Here is a 16,680-nt window from a genome sequence, read left to right as displayed (position 1 = left end):
CTGGTTGGTATTATCAGGCAGAAACGCCAAGGCTGTGGCAATGCTGCCCTGGGCCGCCAGCAAACTGGCATACTGACTCATCTTCTCAGCCAGAAGAGCCCCAACAGTGTTCGTGTCCATGGCGCGGGTGAGCTGCACAGCTTTTCGGAGGATGACAACTTTCTCAATCAGATCCTAAATGACAGAATAAGACAATCAGAGATCCCAACAAGCAGATTTCCAAACACACCCAACGTACAGTGCCTGTCCACATCCTACTGGAAAAGCGTGGAAAAGCTGAGCACCATCTAGGTGACGGCCAGTGAGGAGGAGGAAGCTTGTACCCCAAGAACAGCAAACAGGGAGGAGGAAGATGTCTGATCCCCATGGAAGACACATAGGTTACTGAGCATCCTCAACCTGACAGACATTTGACCACCGATCTCAGACAAATATCCAAACTGATGTGCTGGACAGGTACCCAGCAGCAGAAGAGGAGCTATGTGCAAACATGGCACACCAAGCTCCTGCAACAACACACTACCACACAAACTCATGACAGAGGCACACCACAGCTCCTGCAACAACACACTACCACACAAACTCACAACAGAGGCACACCACAACTCCTGCAACAACACACTACCACACAAACTCAGGACAGAGGCATACCACAGCTCCTGCAACAACACACTACCACACACACTCACGGCAGAGGCACATGACCACCACAGGGGCTCACCGCTTGTTCAAGTTAAACATTCCTCCCAAGGCTGGCGGGTCCTTAGGTCACTATGGGCTTCCCTTTGAGGGGACTGTGCACCGAGGTTGCCTTGTGTTGCTCTTCTGCTCTCTGTGGCTCAGTCATGAGCTCCTATGCTGCCCTTGCCAGAGTCTGAGGCCGTGGGCCACCCAACCTTAGAATTTCCAAACCATGAGCCCAAATAAAACCCTTTTTTGGTAAAAGCTAATTTGTCCAGCCATTTCATGACAATAATGCAGAGCTGACTGATACACGCTGTGGCAAAGCAGTGGAGCTGTTCTTGGGGAGCGAGCCTTGTGATGGGAGGAGGGAGTGTGCAGGAGACCCTCCCTGGCTGCCCTGAAAGTGGGAAATACACTTTCTTCTTAGAAACACTTGAAAGGAAAAGCTTGCTTTTTTTTTTTAAACCTGACTTTTAGTCTCAAAAGAATGATCTTTAAAAGACTGACTCTATGGATAAAATGTTTATCCAGAGAGAAAAACTACTATATTGAAATATCCAAAGACTTCACCCACTAACTGTTTAGGGAAAGTTGAAGCTACATGGTCCCCAGAGTCTGACTTTCTAGTCTGTGTAGTGATTCTAACCTGAGTTCCTGCATTCTGTATTTCGTGGTCTCTGGTCATAAATGTTCTCCTCGATACTGGGATGCCTCCTGTTTCCCAGGCCTCACTACTGCTTGCTCTCTGCCAGAGGTAGAAGGAGTCTGAGAGAAAGCAGCTAAACTCTGAGCTACTTTCAATGCTCTGCTACCTCCCGGCCCCGGTGGCTGCAGAACGTGATGGGACCTGACAGGGGCTGCCACATCTCACGAGCCATCATGTCACACCTGGCTTCTTTAAAGATAACAATAAACACACGATGATCCAACCAAAGAACTCCTAAATGACAAAAGCAACAAGCTCCTCGGACAGAAGCATTTCCAATGTAACCCTGAGTGGACGAGAAGACACTGAAATGTCAGCACGGCTGTTCAGAGATACTAACCTGGAGAGACACGGGATTGCTACCATCTTGAGCTTTTGTCCAACAAGCAACCAATTTCTCTACATTCCCCGCACAAATATAGCAGAGGCATGCCTGAGCCTGCAGGAGGCTATCTCCTTCGCTCTCAAGCCTGGCTCCCAAGAGATCTGTCAATCAAGAGAACAAGGTAAGATGGCACCCACTTCACTGTGTATGAGGCTGCAAGCAGCTCTGTGGCATTTCCAGAGGCATGGACGAAATTTTACAATCAGTAAGAACCAGAAAAAAGACATAACCGCTCTAAATGCTCAGTGACTATTTAGCTGTTAAATAAATGGAGGTGGACAGCATATCATAACTGTATAAGATTCTACCTCTAACTACAGAGCTGCTTTCCATCAAGAATATCAGAAGAAACAATAAGTGGGAAAATTTGAACATTAAGACTCTGAATAGCATATAAAGAATACATCGTCAGTGGTGGCTAAATACACTACAAATGTACTACAGATCCAAAAATCCAGAAAAACACAGTGAACATCTACGCCAGCAAGCAAGCTTCTGTTTCCTAAGGCACGAAGTTAGCCCTGGCCTCTAATGACAAATCTTACCTGTTACCATTACTAATTGATCCCAACTAACATTTACTGAGAACTGCATATGTGCTAATTACAGATGAATAAAATGAGGCTTAGAAAATGATCTTTTCTGGGTCACACAGCTTGTAAGTAGCAGAGGCAAAATTTATATTCTGGTCTATCCAAAACCACTGTCATCGAACATATGATCTCTAAATGACACATTTTCTATCTGTTCTCCCTTCTGTCTGTCTGTCTGTCTGTCTCTTCCTACTGAGAATCAAATTCACAGCCTTGAATATGCTAAACAGCTGAGCAATTAGCAGCAGGCACAGTCCATCTTTGTATTTGATAATTCGTACTTGAGATTAGACACACGAAGATTTCTAGTAAAACTCCTTAATTGTGTAACGCCCCCTGCCGCCTTTGTAACAGTTACAAGTGGGGCTTCTTACCACACAGGGCTGAGAATTCATCCGGCTTAGCATAAGTCAACACTGCAGCTAGGGCCTCTCTCCAGTTTTTCAGATCACAGGACTCAACAATCTCCTTCCAGTTCTTCATCACCACAGCGGTGATGAGCTTGAAAAGGGAAGCAGAAAATGACGTCTTTACTACACACGAGGCCAAACTGTCTAATCGTCATGTCTGCACGCTGTGACCTGACGCCTGTGAGAACTGCCATCAAGTCCCATACCTACCAATCTTGATCTTTCACAACTACTTAGATTTAATGACAAATCGAACAGCCGCAAAGTGCAAAACATTCTTGAACCAAATAGCAGATGCTATTTTTCCTTCAAAAAGAAAATGGCATCAATGTACTTTACAAAGGGTCAGGGAAAAGTATAGGATACTAGCAAAACATTGGAACAGGAAGATGCTCCTAGGTCCAACTGTTCAGGGTAAGCTACCTGAATATGGAGTCTTGAGGAACTTTATTTGAAGGACAAGCAGGAAAGAACTTTATAAAGAAAGTTAAAGCTCATTCTAGGGACCAGTGAGATGGCACAGCAGGGTAAGAGTGCCTGCGGCCAAGCCTGAGGACCGAGGCTGGTGACTGAGTTCAATCCCCAGGACCTACCTGGTGGAAGAGAACTACTTCATGCCATGGCACATGTGCATGCATGGGTCATTTTTTTAAAAACTACAAAGCATTCAAGCCTTCGGAGAACAGCATGGAACACAAAACTGAAAGGCAGCCAGTGTGACAGCAGAGGCCAGGCAAAGCCTGGAAGTGGGGACGACCACCACTGGGGTCAGGACTGAGATAATCCATGAAAAATCATTTCCAGGTGCTGTGGTGGTCGAGGCCTTTAATCCCAGCTTTGGGAGGCAGGGGCAGGAGGAGCTCTGCTTTCAAGGCCAGCCTGGTCTACAAGGCATATTCCAGGACAGTTAAGGTTGTTAACACAGAGAAACCCTGTCTCAAAAAACAAAAAGCTTCCAAAACAATTATCTTAAAATACGAAAAATAGCATGAAAATGTTCAGACCCTCCATGCCGGAAATTCTAGTAACTGAATGATCAGAATTCTGTTCAAATCTTTAGGCAAAACAAAGGTTTCAGTCACCATATAAAACAATGTTGTTTGTCTATGAGGAAAGCATTAAACGAGCCCAAACAATCCTAAACAGTGACATAATACATCCTGATCATAATATTGTACAATAATTAATAATTAATAATTAAGCTTGCACCATGATAGTGTCTACAAGGAGAATGACACACACATGTACATGTGATCTTGACTGTCTACAGAAAGGCCTGAAAAGACAGACACGAACTTCTTAACACGGTTAAGACACAACTAATACCTTGAGGTTTTTTAGACTAAACCTGGAATCAAAATACTGGAATTTTATCACATAAAAGCACAAACAACTATTTCTGGATGAAAGAATTTAATTCTTTGCTAATTTTTGTATCTCAATTGTCCATAATAACACTAGGATACTACCTCCATAGTCAGAATGATAAAAAGTGTATAATTCTAATGCTTATGAGGTTAGGGCAGAAGAATTGAAGATTTGGGAAAAGCCTGGGCTAACAACAAGATCCACCATCTGAAAAATAATTTTTTTTGGGGGGGGGGGGCAGGGTTTGAAGACAGGGTTTATATATCTCTGGCTGTCCTCTAACTCAGAGACCCACCTGCCTCTGTCTCCTGGGTATGGGGATTAAAGGTGTGTGCCACCACACCTGGCTAAAAGAAAACATTTTTAAAGTATATATGTATATGAGTGTATGTGTTTCTCTGCTACTATTTACTTAAAAAAGTAACATACCCTGGTAATTTTGCTTTGAGATTTTGCAAAGTATTTTTTTTGTGTTTGAGCCAAGAGTTCTTGTCCGCCTGCTATGGCTAATATAATAGCATCAGCCATTCGGTTATCATGTAAACAAAGGTCAACCGCACTCTCAAAACTGCCCGTCAGCAAAGCCCGAGTAATTAATCCATCAATATCTGCAAACAAGGAAACACAACATCCAAGTTAAATAGAGTCTGCTACTAAAAACAATTACTAGAAAACTATGCACACCAGGTTTTATACACAGGCAAATGGAGAACACAATGCTAATTTTTTATTACTAACAGATGAAATTTGTAAAATAAACTGTCACTATATACAGAAGCTATGGAAATGGATCAGAATGTATACAGAGTAACTTATTTTGTATTAGTAAAGATCACTTAGCTGTGTCAGAACTCATCAGCCTTTTCAAGACACTGGTTAGACCATAAGTGACAAAAGTCCCCTCTTACCCCACCCAGCGTGATGCCACCTTTCTAGCTATGTCTACTGGTACATAACCGAGCAATCAGGTCTTGGGAGCTCAAAACCACTCATCTACAGAGACCTCTTGTAAAAGCAAAAAGCAACAGTGCATTGTTTTTACTGACTCCTTATGGCTACAAGAGATTTCAGTCAAAGCCAACAGCACTTACCGCCACTGACGGAGATGTTAAATGTTCCTCCAGCTGAAGGCAGAAAATCAGACTCCTGTTTTTCCTCTTTAATTTGCTAAAGAGATGAAAAAGGCAGCAATTTAGCTAAAATGAAACTGAAATAATTTACTGCCAAAAAATATAAGATTATTCATCTACTGAGACGATGATACACCAAGCTGTTTCAAAATGTTCCCAATCTACATGCAGACTAGAATCTTGGACTTCTAAGGCATTAATTCCCATGAGACATAAATAAAACCCAGTCATCTGAAACACCAAATCAAGTGTCCACACTCATCACAGAGACATGAAAAGTTGCTGTCAAAAGTAAAGTAAAAAACATTTTCAGACCCTCAACTTTGAGTGGCTTCAAAATGCAAAATATACGTATTTTTAATTATAGTGTCTATAGGTTTGGCTATAAAATCTTTCTGTCCAAGCTGACTCACAAAAACAAATCCCTTGGTGTCCTCAGTACAAAAGTACAGCAAGCCTAGAGCAATGGCTCAGTTACAGAGCACATGTCTCTCGCAAGTAGGGTTGGTCTCCAATGCCGCAAAAGAACAACAACAAAGCAGTATAAACACTGTTTTAACCATTTGAATGTTTTTGAATAAACCAAATTAAATCATACATTTCATTTTCCTTTAAATTAGTTATATATTGAACAGCACATAGTCTGACAACACACACACACACACACACACACAACCCTATTATAAAAGTTACAAACTGAGTGACTCAATTCAAAATCTAAATACAAAATTGCTGTGGAATATTACTTTAACTGTGTGTTATACTTGTTTCTGCTGCACTTGTTTAATGATGTACAGAGTGTCACATCTGTATATGCTGCTGAGTATTACCTTATGTAAAGGTGTGCTACAGCTGTTTAAACTCATTTGTTTAATTATGAGAAGATGTGTTGCTGTTTCATCTTGACAACACAAGGCACCTGTTTGATCTAATAAAGAGATGAACAGCCAATAGGGAGGCAGAGAAAGGATAAATGGGGCTGTCAGAGACAAGAAATAGGAGAAATCTAGGCTCAAAGAAAGAAGAGAACAAGGAAGAAAGAGAGGCCCACGTCCAGAGCAAGACGCCAGTCAGACATGAGGAGCGGTAGAAGACATACAGAAGGAAAGAAAAGTATAAGCCCTAAGGCAGAAGGCAGATAAAGAGAAACAGGTGAATTTAAGGTAAAAGAGCTAGCCAGAAATGAGCATAAGCTAGGCGGAGCATTCGTAACTAGTAAGAAGTCTCTGTGTCACGATTTGGGAGCGGGCTGGTGGCCTAAAAGGAAAAGTCTAGTATACAAAATGATCTGAAATTCAAAACTTCTTAGATTTCCAGATTAAGGATAATCAGCTTTATAAAGACTCTGTACAGACATCCCAAGCCTTTCTTCTGAAATGAAAACAAAGTTATCCGATATGAAATCAAACGTTCATGCAGACATTTGTTCTGAACACACATCTGACTGTGAAAGCTGAGTCATTTTGTGCAGAGTACAGCACTGGCTCACCTAAGGACTTAGGTAACTGACTTTACCCTATTCCTTCTCCCCTTAGGAAAGTGCTGGCATTCACATTAATCACCCTGAGGAATAGTTCAGCCACCCATCCTCACTATCTCTGTTTACTAAATTTACAGAATGACACTTTCAGGCTAGAGACGCACATCGAGTATGGATACACGGACCTGGGGTGCGTGAGGCCCTGGGCTCAACCCCTAGGACGACACAAACAGCACAATCTTCCCATTTCAAACGTGCTTTCTATATACAACTAACACACCTTTACTTATGAACTCCTGAAAGACAAGTAGGGCCCCAAATGCTTAATTTCTTACGTACTGAAAACCTTGAATGTACAAGGTACCATATCTGAAAAGCAAATAGTATCTGTTAAGTTGGGAGCATAGCCCCCAGCCCCTGGCATCCATCCCAGCCTCCCTGGCCTGGGAGTTGCTTTGGTCTGGACTCCAAATCCCAGCATGCCAGGTCCTGACCACTCCCGTAGGGTATTTAAGTGGGCTCCCAAAGGAGAAACACGTGGTTTTCAGGTCTGTAAGTGCTCCCAGCTTTCCTGTCTCCCCGCCATGCAGTCAGCCACCCAAGAGCATCTTAATTAATAAAACGATGGGCAATTTGATTTGGTTTGATTTGACCTAACTGGATTTTTTTTTTTTTTTTTGGTTTTTCGAGACAGGGTTTCCCTGTAGTTTCTAGAGCCTGTCCTGGAACTAGCGCTTGTAGACCAGGCTGGCCTCGAACTCAGAGATCCGCCTGCCTCTGCCTCCCGAGTGCTGGGATTAAAGGCGTGCGCCACCACCGCCCGGCTCCTAACTGGATTTCTTGCGCCAGAGGAGCTGCCTTTCTTATTATTTTTTTACTTAACAGTATCATCAAGACAAAAAAAAAGGGAAGATTTTATCCCCTTACACATAATTTGTTTCAAGCCTTTACAGTATTCAACGACTACTGTGTGGCTAAGTATTTTATCACCTATTATTCATGAGTACATGAACAAATAGACTTTAATTTGATGGTACATAGTTAATATACAGAAATGAACACCCTTGCAGGTATCTATAATTTTCCTAGGTATCTCCAAAACTAGTTCAATATTTTAGAAAGATTTTACAGTGTTCTCTATTTCCTTATTAAATTCTGGGAGATTGATTTTAATAGAAAATATATTTCATAATCACTTTATAGCAGCCCAATATGTTTATGAATTATTTATAAGCATTCCATAGTCAAGATATTCCCCTACCATAAAAGGCAAAGGAAAAGTCAAAGATTAGATAAGACATAAGAACTTGATTAATTTTCCAAGATGAAATAAAATAGCAAGAAAAGTAAACTATGGAATTAGTTGTTAGTTGGGGGGAGAAAGAGAGAGTCACAAGGAAATAAATTAATGACACAGATCTGTATTCAAGGTCTCTTTTCAATTAGTTATAGAAATTACCAAGCACAGCTAAGGACACACTAATAGTTAAGTCATCACAATTAGCTTAGTTTTATAAAATATTCTTTGCTGTGTCCTAGCTCAGGACCAATTTAGAAGCATCTATCACTGACAGCGGGCTCTACAAATCAAAGTGTCAAGAAAAAAGCATTAACTTGACATGCATAGCAACTACATTTTTGAGTAAAATCTCTGTCAGTTTAGCATACTGGCAGCCATCTGACCCAATTAAGGAAATTTCACATCTACCACTAATTTTAAGACATAGTAATAAGAACCTGGGCCAATGAACTAACGTGCAGAGATACTTTTGTTAGGCAAGATAAATAGACTCTTACCCTTAAAACACCTGAGAAAAAAATACATCCAAACATAATTGACAACAAGTAGTCAAAAAGAGTCCTATTTTCACGTGAGATACACAATTATCACACAATTGTCCAATATAATAAAAATAAGTACCTCTCCCAAGAGCTGCTCTCCAGCAGCGGGGCTCTCCTCCCCATCACTCTGTGCTACTTGGTCAGGGTCTTTAAGAGCCTTTGGTACATAAAACAATCACAGAGGGAGGTGAAGAAAGCAGCATTAAACGGTTATTAGTAACAAGAGAGACAAAGACCCAACCAACCACATCCAGAGCTTGATCGTGAGCAGCAACCTGGCAAGTTTATCCCAGAAACAACATTAAAAGGAAAGCAGGAACGATCACTACCACCACCTTCCCTTTTGGCTACCAAATGTCACGTGACATACAAGCGATTTACCTTATCTGAGCAGACATTGGTTTAGTTTTCCCTTTTAAGAAGTTCAAATATACCAAAAGACATGCTTTACCAGCTAAACTTAAGATGAGAATTATAAACTTACTAAAACACTTGGAACTGGTATTTTCTAAATCAGTAGGCACAAAACAGATCAGCTTCTTGTTAGGATCTAACCACTCTCAGGAGAAAGCTATGTTTAAAGGCCTTCTTACCACATCGGATCCATCCACTCTGTTCAAGGCCAAAGCAATCTGAAAGGAAAACAACAACTCACCTACTAAACACAATTCTATTTAGGGTGTACAGCAAGGTTCGGCTTTACTCCATTCTCAGCCAAACCCCACAAAAGTTCCTATCAGGGGAAGTATATTTAGGAAGAGCAAGACACCTCTGCACAGCTGGTTCTCACTGGTTCTAGCTCCATTTACAGGGGATTCTACTGTCCAGATGCTCTTCAGCTCTGCTGTCTAACCTACAACCAACCTTGAAAGAAACATGTTCTTGGACCTTGTTGTTTTAATAACTATAAGTCATTGTTTATTTGCTTGTTAATTTTTTTCTTATTGTTTTGTTTTCTAAGACTGGACCTCACTATGTCACCCTGGCTGGCCTGGAACTCATGGTGATTTATTGGCTCTGCCTCCTGAGTGCTGGGGTTAAAGACTTGTACACCTGGCTTACAAGTACTTTTTAGTTTCCATCAACAGAGGTGAAGGATCTGAGAACAGGACAGCGTTCTCGAGGCTTCCACCATTCTTACTGCACTGACGCTGACGTCAACACCGACACAATGAAAACTACAGAACGCTAATGTGGTTTCTCTTTCAAAAAGAGAATTCTTTCTTTCAAAAGTTAAACTACAAAGCAAACTACTTAGACCTTGTTTACTTAGTGACAAAAATTCATCCTGCTCCAGATACCTGTTAGCTGGTCAACAATAAGCCATTTAAGAATTTCATGCTAGCTGGGCAGTGGTGGCCCAGCACACACCTTCAATCCCTGCACTCAGGAAGAGGAGGCAGATCTCTGAGTTTGAGGTCAACCTGGTGTACAAATTGATCCATGTCAGCCAGGACTAAACAGAGAAACTCTGTCTCAGAAACAAAATTTAATGCTAAGGCATCAGTCTAGCAAGGCTGGAGAGCGCAGTTGCCCTGACAGTGTGCTTCTTCCCACAAACCAGTCCCACCACCCTCCCGCTGCCAGGCCACTGTGACACACCTTAATACACACCTCCCTGTGTGTGACAAACTATCCCTGACAGTGGCTGAATTAACGGTGGTTCTGGCTGAAGTGGAGTTTGACACTGGAAACTCTGGTGACAGACAGCAGGTAGTAAATGTCTGTGACTGATCTGACCCCTGCGAGAACTCTTAGACAGACCGCCCACAGCACAGCACAGCACAGGAGCGGCTGTGTAACTTTACCTTCTTCCCCAGATCTTCTCTTCTGTAGCCGAGAAGCTCGAGGTATTTCCCACGAGAGTCGTCCTCAAAGTTGACCTTTGAAAAGAGATACAAGCTTCAAACAAAGATCTACACTTAAAACCTAGTTTTTCTAAGAACTGACTAAATTCTAAATCAAATTACTAAAAAAAAAAAAAAAAAAAAAAAACACAACAACAACAACAACAAAAAAAAACCTAAAGTCTATAAAATCCTGAAAATTCACTGTGCAAAAAGAACTTAGCTTTCACAACTGGCTTTTTAGATATGCAAGTGTGTATATGCGTGAGCGCTGGTTTGTGCACATTGACTGCAGTGCTGGCAGAGGTCAGAGGGTAGCACCTAGTTCCTATAGCTGGAATTACAGATGGTTCTGAGCTCCCCAACATGAGTGCTGGGACCCCATTTAGGTCTAGAAAAGCAGCATATGCCTTTAACTAGGGAGCCATCTCTCCTGTACTGGGGTGGTTTATTTGAGACACAGTCTCATTAGAGAGGCCTTGGTTGACCTAGAACTTGCTTCTAAGACCAGACTGGCCTAGAACTCAGAGATCCACCTGCCTCTGCCTCTCAAGTGCTGGGATTAAAGTGAGTCACTACTACCTGGCTTTCCAAATAACATTTTTAAAAACTAGTTTTTTGTTTGAGACTAGGTCTCACACAGCCCAAGTCTCAAATTTAAACTCTCTATGTAGCAATGATAACCTTTTAAGTTCCTCTACTGTTCAACTGCTGGGATTACAGATCATCCTGGTGCACGGATAGAGGAGCTGGTTCCTAAGAGCAGGCAAGTGAGTAACGCACCATTCAGGATAAATGGGGCTTGTTTTTAACTAGAATTGTGTTAAATACAAAGTAATTCATGTTCAAGCTTCTATGAGAAAATAACAGTGTATACAGTATTCAATACTCCTTGTCCCAGCAGGAGGAAGGCGGACAGCGGACCCGAGGCCTGGTCAACAGAGCGCATTTCACATGAGCAAGAACCACAAGGTGAGAGGCCCCGTTTCAAACAGAAACAAAATTTACCTCTGCCTAGCAAATTATAATTTCTGCAATTATAAAATTTAACCTTATTGTATTCAAGATTGTTTTTTCTTGGAAAATATGTTATCAAGAAACATCTATGAAAGCAAAACTTAGTCTGCTATGAAAAGAGAATTAGTCAAAAGACGTTTATTTTTCTCCTTGACTCTTCTGTGGCCGCAGGACGAGAAAAGACATCTACCCTCTCCCTCTCATTCCTCTCTTCCCACGTCCACTAACCAGACTACAGACATCAAATAGTTTGTTTTTATTACAGCAGCTTTCGTGTCCTAATTGTAAAAATTTGTTGAATAGGGGCTGGAGAGATGGCTCAGAGGTTAAGAGCATTGCCTGCTCTTCCAAAGGTCCTGAGTTCAATTCCCAGCAACCACATGGTGGCTCACAGCCATCTGTAATGGGGTCTGGTGCTCTCTTCTGGCCTGCAGGCACACGCACAGACAGAATATTGTATACATAATGAATAAATAAATATTTAAAAAAATTTGTTGAATAGTGTCTCTCTCCCTTAAATGTATCTTCACACTATTTAGCTTATAATGCTGTGAGAGATTAGGCTGTGCTCTCTTTATAAGATTATTTTGGCTTTTGCGACAAGGTCTTGCTATAAGGCCTCAACTCAGATCCCTGAGTGTTGGCATTACAGGTGTCTGTTACTGTGCCCAGCTTGGGTTTCTTGAATTTCATCATGCATTCCTGAAATCATACTATGTCTTCAGAAGGAAGACAGACTTAGATTATCATAGGAACAATTATCGATAATGAAATAAAACCTACCTTAGGGCCAGAGGGATGGCTGAGCAGGTGAATGTGCTCGCTGTAAAATGAGCATGCATGAAGATATGCAGAAACAGAAATTAACAATAAACCCAACTTTACCTTCAAGAAGGACCACACGTTCTTCTCAAACTCATTTTGAGACGCATCGATCTTCCTCTGGCAGTAACTGGTGAAGCTCTGGGACTGCACAACCTGCTGCAGCTGCTCCGAGCGGCTCAGGAAGTCCTTCTCCGTCACCACCTGGCTGATGAACACGTGCTGCTGCTGCTGCTGCGGCTCCGCTCCCTGCTGGGGCTGCACTTTAGCATGCTCAAAAGTCACCAGTTTCCCTCCAAACTGTGAGAAGAAACAAACTCATCAGCCACTAAACTGTGCCCCCAAAGTGAACGTACTATAAGCCTGCTAAAATAAAGAGCTCTATGCAGATCTATGGAGATCTCTGACACACCCTCCCACACCTCCAACCGTCCCTTTCAGTTCTCACAAGGCACCCTGGACACAATGTCCTTTGTGCTGCCCCACAATGCCTCGACTAATATGCCACACTGAACCATAAAAACGAAATCCACCTACTGAGAAGGAGGCGCCGACAGGCCTTCGGACCCACTTGGGTGGCTTCTTCAGGGGAAGCACTATGCTGTGCTGAGTGGTCTGCTGTGGGATTTGTAACGGAGGAAGGGGCTGTCCTGTGCCGAAGGGATCGAGATTCCCAAAAGATGATGAAAGCTATTTTCAAAGAAGTATGAGTTAGTAACCTATATAAACTAAGTTGCAATTTTTCAAATCATACATAAAAAGTGTCAATTATCCAGCAGAACAGCATTGGTGGTTGGTAAAAGTCATTGTAAAAGTAAATTATACAAGGCGGTTATTTTTCTCAGTTATAAAAGCCTGAGTACTCTTATTACCTTGTCAACTTGTTTTTGCCTTAAACCGTCTATGCTCCCTCCCATGATAGAATAAACACTGATCCGTCCATCAAAGGAAGCAGCTGACAGGACAGCAGGATTCCGAGGACACCACTGGATGTCAAAGCACCACTGTGTGTTGGTGGGAAGTTCATACAATACCTAATCCAACACAAATAAAATAAATACAAGTCAGAAAAAGGTACAGCCAGAACATAACCAAAATAAGTAACGGTAGTAGTAAGAACAGCTGAACATTGACTTTAGAAAAGGCTTTCGCTAAGAAACCAATGGCGAGTTCTTCTTAAAGTGCAGTGATCCCCGGGACAGTCCACCGCCACACTGCAGTGTCGGTCCCCGGGACGGCCCACTGCTATGGTGCAGTATTGGTCCCTGGGACGGCCCACTGCAACAGTGCAATGTCCCGGGGATGGTCCACTGTAACAGGAATGCTAGTCAGTATTTCTCTTCCTAAAATGGCAGGAGGAGACAAGCTGGAAAGGCCAGAACATTTTATCAAATTCTAGCGCTACTCTTTTCAACTGCTTAGGCAAGATCCAAAGAACCATAATTAGGTCATTTGAAAACCAAACTTTAAACCAAAGTTAGAAAGAACTCAGTGACAAATCTGACTTTTAGCCACAAAAGCAAACATGCCTATCTCATTCTTCTTGCTACAGACAGACAGCTGGGGAGGCAGAGGCAGGAGGATTACTGCATTAGCTGACCAGCCAGCCACTCAGGGAGGTCAATGAGATTCCGTCTCAAAAAATATGCGGAGACACAACTAACAAAGGCACACTATCGATTTCTCAGCCAGGTCACAGGCACTAAGTGCTCACGCACTTGTACACAAACAAATGCAAACACACAGGAAATTGAAAATAAAAAAGCTATCGGAATTATTGTACTTGAGGCCCAAGTTCAATATTTAACAGCTAAAAGAACAAAACCTATTAAAACATTTTTGTTTTTTCATTTATTCCTGTGTGCGTGAGTGTGTGCGTGCGTGCGCGTGTGTGTGTGTGTGTGTGTGTGTGATGGATAAGTTAGTCTGGGGGCCTATGTTACAGTACACACGCAGAGGACAACTTTCAGGAGTCAGTTCTCCCTTCCAGGTACCTTATTGTTTCTGCCATGGCTGACTCATGAGCATCTGGCGGTTCTCCTGCTTCCCGTCTCACTGCAGGACTGCTAAGGCCACACACGTAGCCACTGCATCCTGTTCATGTGGGTTCCAGGAATCAAACTCAGGTTCCCAGACTTTACTGCTGAGCCATCTTGCCAGCAGGAAGACTGTGGCGTTTGTTTGTTTGTTTGTTTGTTTGTTTTTAATGGGGCTGGAAATAAAGTCTAGGACTTTCACAAGCTAACAAGCAACTGCTTGACTTCTGAGCCACACGCCTAGCCCCAGCTACTCACATTGTATTAGTTTTCATCAAAACACCTACAAAAGCACCTGCAACAATACACTTTAGTAGAGGAAAGGCAAAGGGTATAAGGCTGTAACTAGGGCTGCAGAGATGGCTCAGCTGATGAACGCGCTGGCTGCTCTTCCAGAGGACCTGGGTTCAATTCCCAGCCCCAACATGGCAGCCACAACTGTTTGTAACCCCAGGATCCAACACCCTCACACAGGCACACATGCAGGCAAAACACCAATGCACATATAATAAAAATAAATCATTTTTGAAAGGCTGTAGCTAGACTCTATGTCCCAACAGAGAAAGACTAATTTTAAACATTGAAGGAAATGAGCCGGAGAATGTTCCTGACAGAGATCTGATGGATTAGCATCTCAGAGCCTCCTCCAGTGGGCTTAATTACAATTGTGGGCTTAAAACCATACGGAAATGTCGGATAAAACAGAAGTGAAGTGTCAAGAGTGCTGAAAAGTTGAAGCGCTCCTCGTCCTACCTCTCCAGTGTTAGGGTTGGAGCACAGAATCTTAGCATCTTTTCCACAGCTTAGTAACAACTCAGGATCGGCCATGCTCCAAGCAATTGCCAAAATTCCCCTATAAAACACAGTGGGAGAGAGGGACAAGTGAGAACAAGGTACAGTTGCACACGGGTGTGAAGGGCCACGGCGAACTCCCTGCTCCACTAGTTCAAACTGTTAGCTTAAAAAAGAAAAGCAGACTGGTGGGAGGCCACAAAAAGATGAGGAAATGCTCAATCTTTTTTTCCCCCAAGACAGGGTTTCTCTGTAGCTTTGGAGCCTGTCCTGGAACTAGCTCTTGTAGACCAGGCTGGCCTCAAACTCACAGAGATCCACCTGCCTCTGCCTCTCAAGTACTGGGGTTAAAGGTGTGCGCCACCACCACCTCGCTGAAATGTTCAATCTTGAGGAACACAAATTTGCTGTGCAGGCCCAGACGGCTGACCTGAGTATGGCTCACAGTAATTCAGGCTGTTGAACACCATGTGCAGTGCAGAGGGGCTGCCCAACAACTCACGAGAGTGAGTGCCCAACAACATGGACTGTGGGGTACTCGGTCCCAGGCCGGGTTTTTATGAGAAAGCTCATGGATAAAAACCCCTCATAGAGCTGGGTGATGGGGGCAGTGCAAACCTTTAATCCCAGACTCACATGACAGGACCAAATGGATCTCTGGGAGTTTCAGTCCAACGTGGTCTACATATAGACAAATCCTGTCTCAAAAAAAGCAAACTAAGCCTCATGTGTGAGAGGCCAGCGCTCTCCTGCCAGCCTCCACCCGCAGTCCTGTTTTTGGCTTCTGTTACCAGGAAGTAGTCTTCATTGAGTATAATGAAAGCTCTCAAGTCTAGAAACATGGTTTTATAAACCACTATATTAAAGGGATATTTTTATCTCAATATAACGGAAATACAGTGTATCCTTGTGCTATGCAGTGTAATCCTTGGGATAGGATGACGGCTCAGTAGTGAGGTGCTTGCCATACAGCATGTCTAAAGACAGACCACTGAGATGGCACCTACTGCCAAGGCCTATGACCTATGTTCAATCCCTGGGCTCCGTGAGAGGCAACACTGACCACTTGCTATGCTGACCTCCACAGCATGTGGAGCGGGTCCATGCACACATTTGTAATCCCATCTGGGGATGGAAAAAGGCAGACCCACAGAGCTCACTTGACAGCTATAGATCCAATGGGGACTTCAGGTACAATGTCTCAAAAATGCATGGTTGAGGAATGCTCAGAAAGCCATCAGGCATGACTTCTGGCTGCCACAAACATGCCTACACCTCCCCCAGCACACACAATCTTCTGTACTCAATTATTTAGAGAAAGTGAGCATTAATCATTTCGTCTTTTCTGTATTCATACCTACATTACTCAGAGATTCTATGAGAAAGCAGAATTACGTTTGGGTATTTCTTAAGAGCATATAATTAGAGGTCTGAGTATTTTGCTCAGTGATAAACACTTGCTTAGTATATACAAGGCCCTGAGTTTGATCTTTGACACAGCAACAATACAACAACTAATAGCCAAAGTTTGTTCATTTAGAAAAAAATGTTTTTAAATTATGTGTGTG

General features: G+C 42.7%; 1 protein-coding gene across 12 annotated transcripts in view; it reads right to left on the bottom strand.

Annotated features, from left to right (window-relative positions):
* The window catches only part of Sec31a (SEC31 homolog A, COPII coat complex component), a 57,360-nt gene that overhangs the window by 20,718 nt on the left and 19,962 nt on the right, over positions 1-16,680 (bottom strand). For 8 of the 12 annotated variants that reach the window (XM_038310626.2, XM_038310654.2, XM_038310662.2 and 5 more), the window contains exons 8-19: positions 15,074-15,173; positions 13,157-13,318; positions 12,822-12,974; positions 12,348-12,584; positions 10,407-10,481; positions 9,192-9,230; positions 8,678-8,755; positions 5,238-5,313; positions 4,576-4,754; positions 2,743-2,869; positions 1,731-1,876; positions 1-174 (exon numbers count right to left, since the gene is read on the bottom strand). In XM_038310626.2, the coding sequence (XP_038166554.1) occupies positions 1-174; positions 1,731-1,876; positions 2,743-2,869; positions 4,576-4,754; positions 5,238-5,313; positions 8,678-8,755; positions 9,192-9,230; positions 10,407-10,481; positions 12,348-12,584; positions 12,822-12,974; positions 13,157-13,318; positions 15,074-15,173 (1,546 nt within the window). The remainder of the gene's footprint in view (positions 175-1,730; positions 1,877-2,742; positions 2,870-4,575; positions 4,755-5,237; positions 5,314-8,677; positions 8,756-9,191; positions 9,231-10,406; positions 10,482-12,347; positions 12,585-12,821; positions 12,975-13,156; positions 13,319-15,073; positions 15,174-16,680) is intronic. The other 4 variants (XM_038310678.2, XM_038310698.2, XM_038310690.2 and 1 more) reach the window with 2 other exon arrangements.

Source organism: Arvicola amphibius, chromosome 1 (assembly GCF_903992535.2).
Source record: "Arvicola amphibius chromosome 1, mArvAmp1.2, whole genome shotgun sequence".
NCBI lineage: Eukaryota > Metazoa > Chordata > Mammalia > Rodentia > Cricetidae > Arvicola > Arvicola amphibius.
The sequence above is the reverse complement of the archived record's forward strand: the minus strand, read 5'-3'. Positions and strand labels throughout refer to the sequence as shown.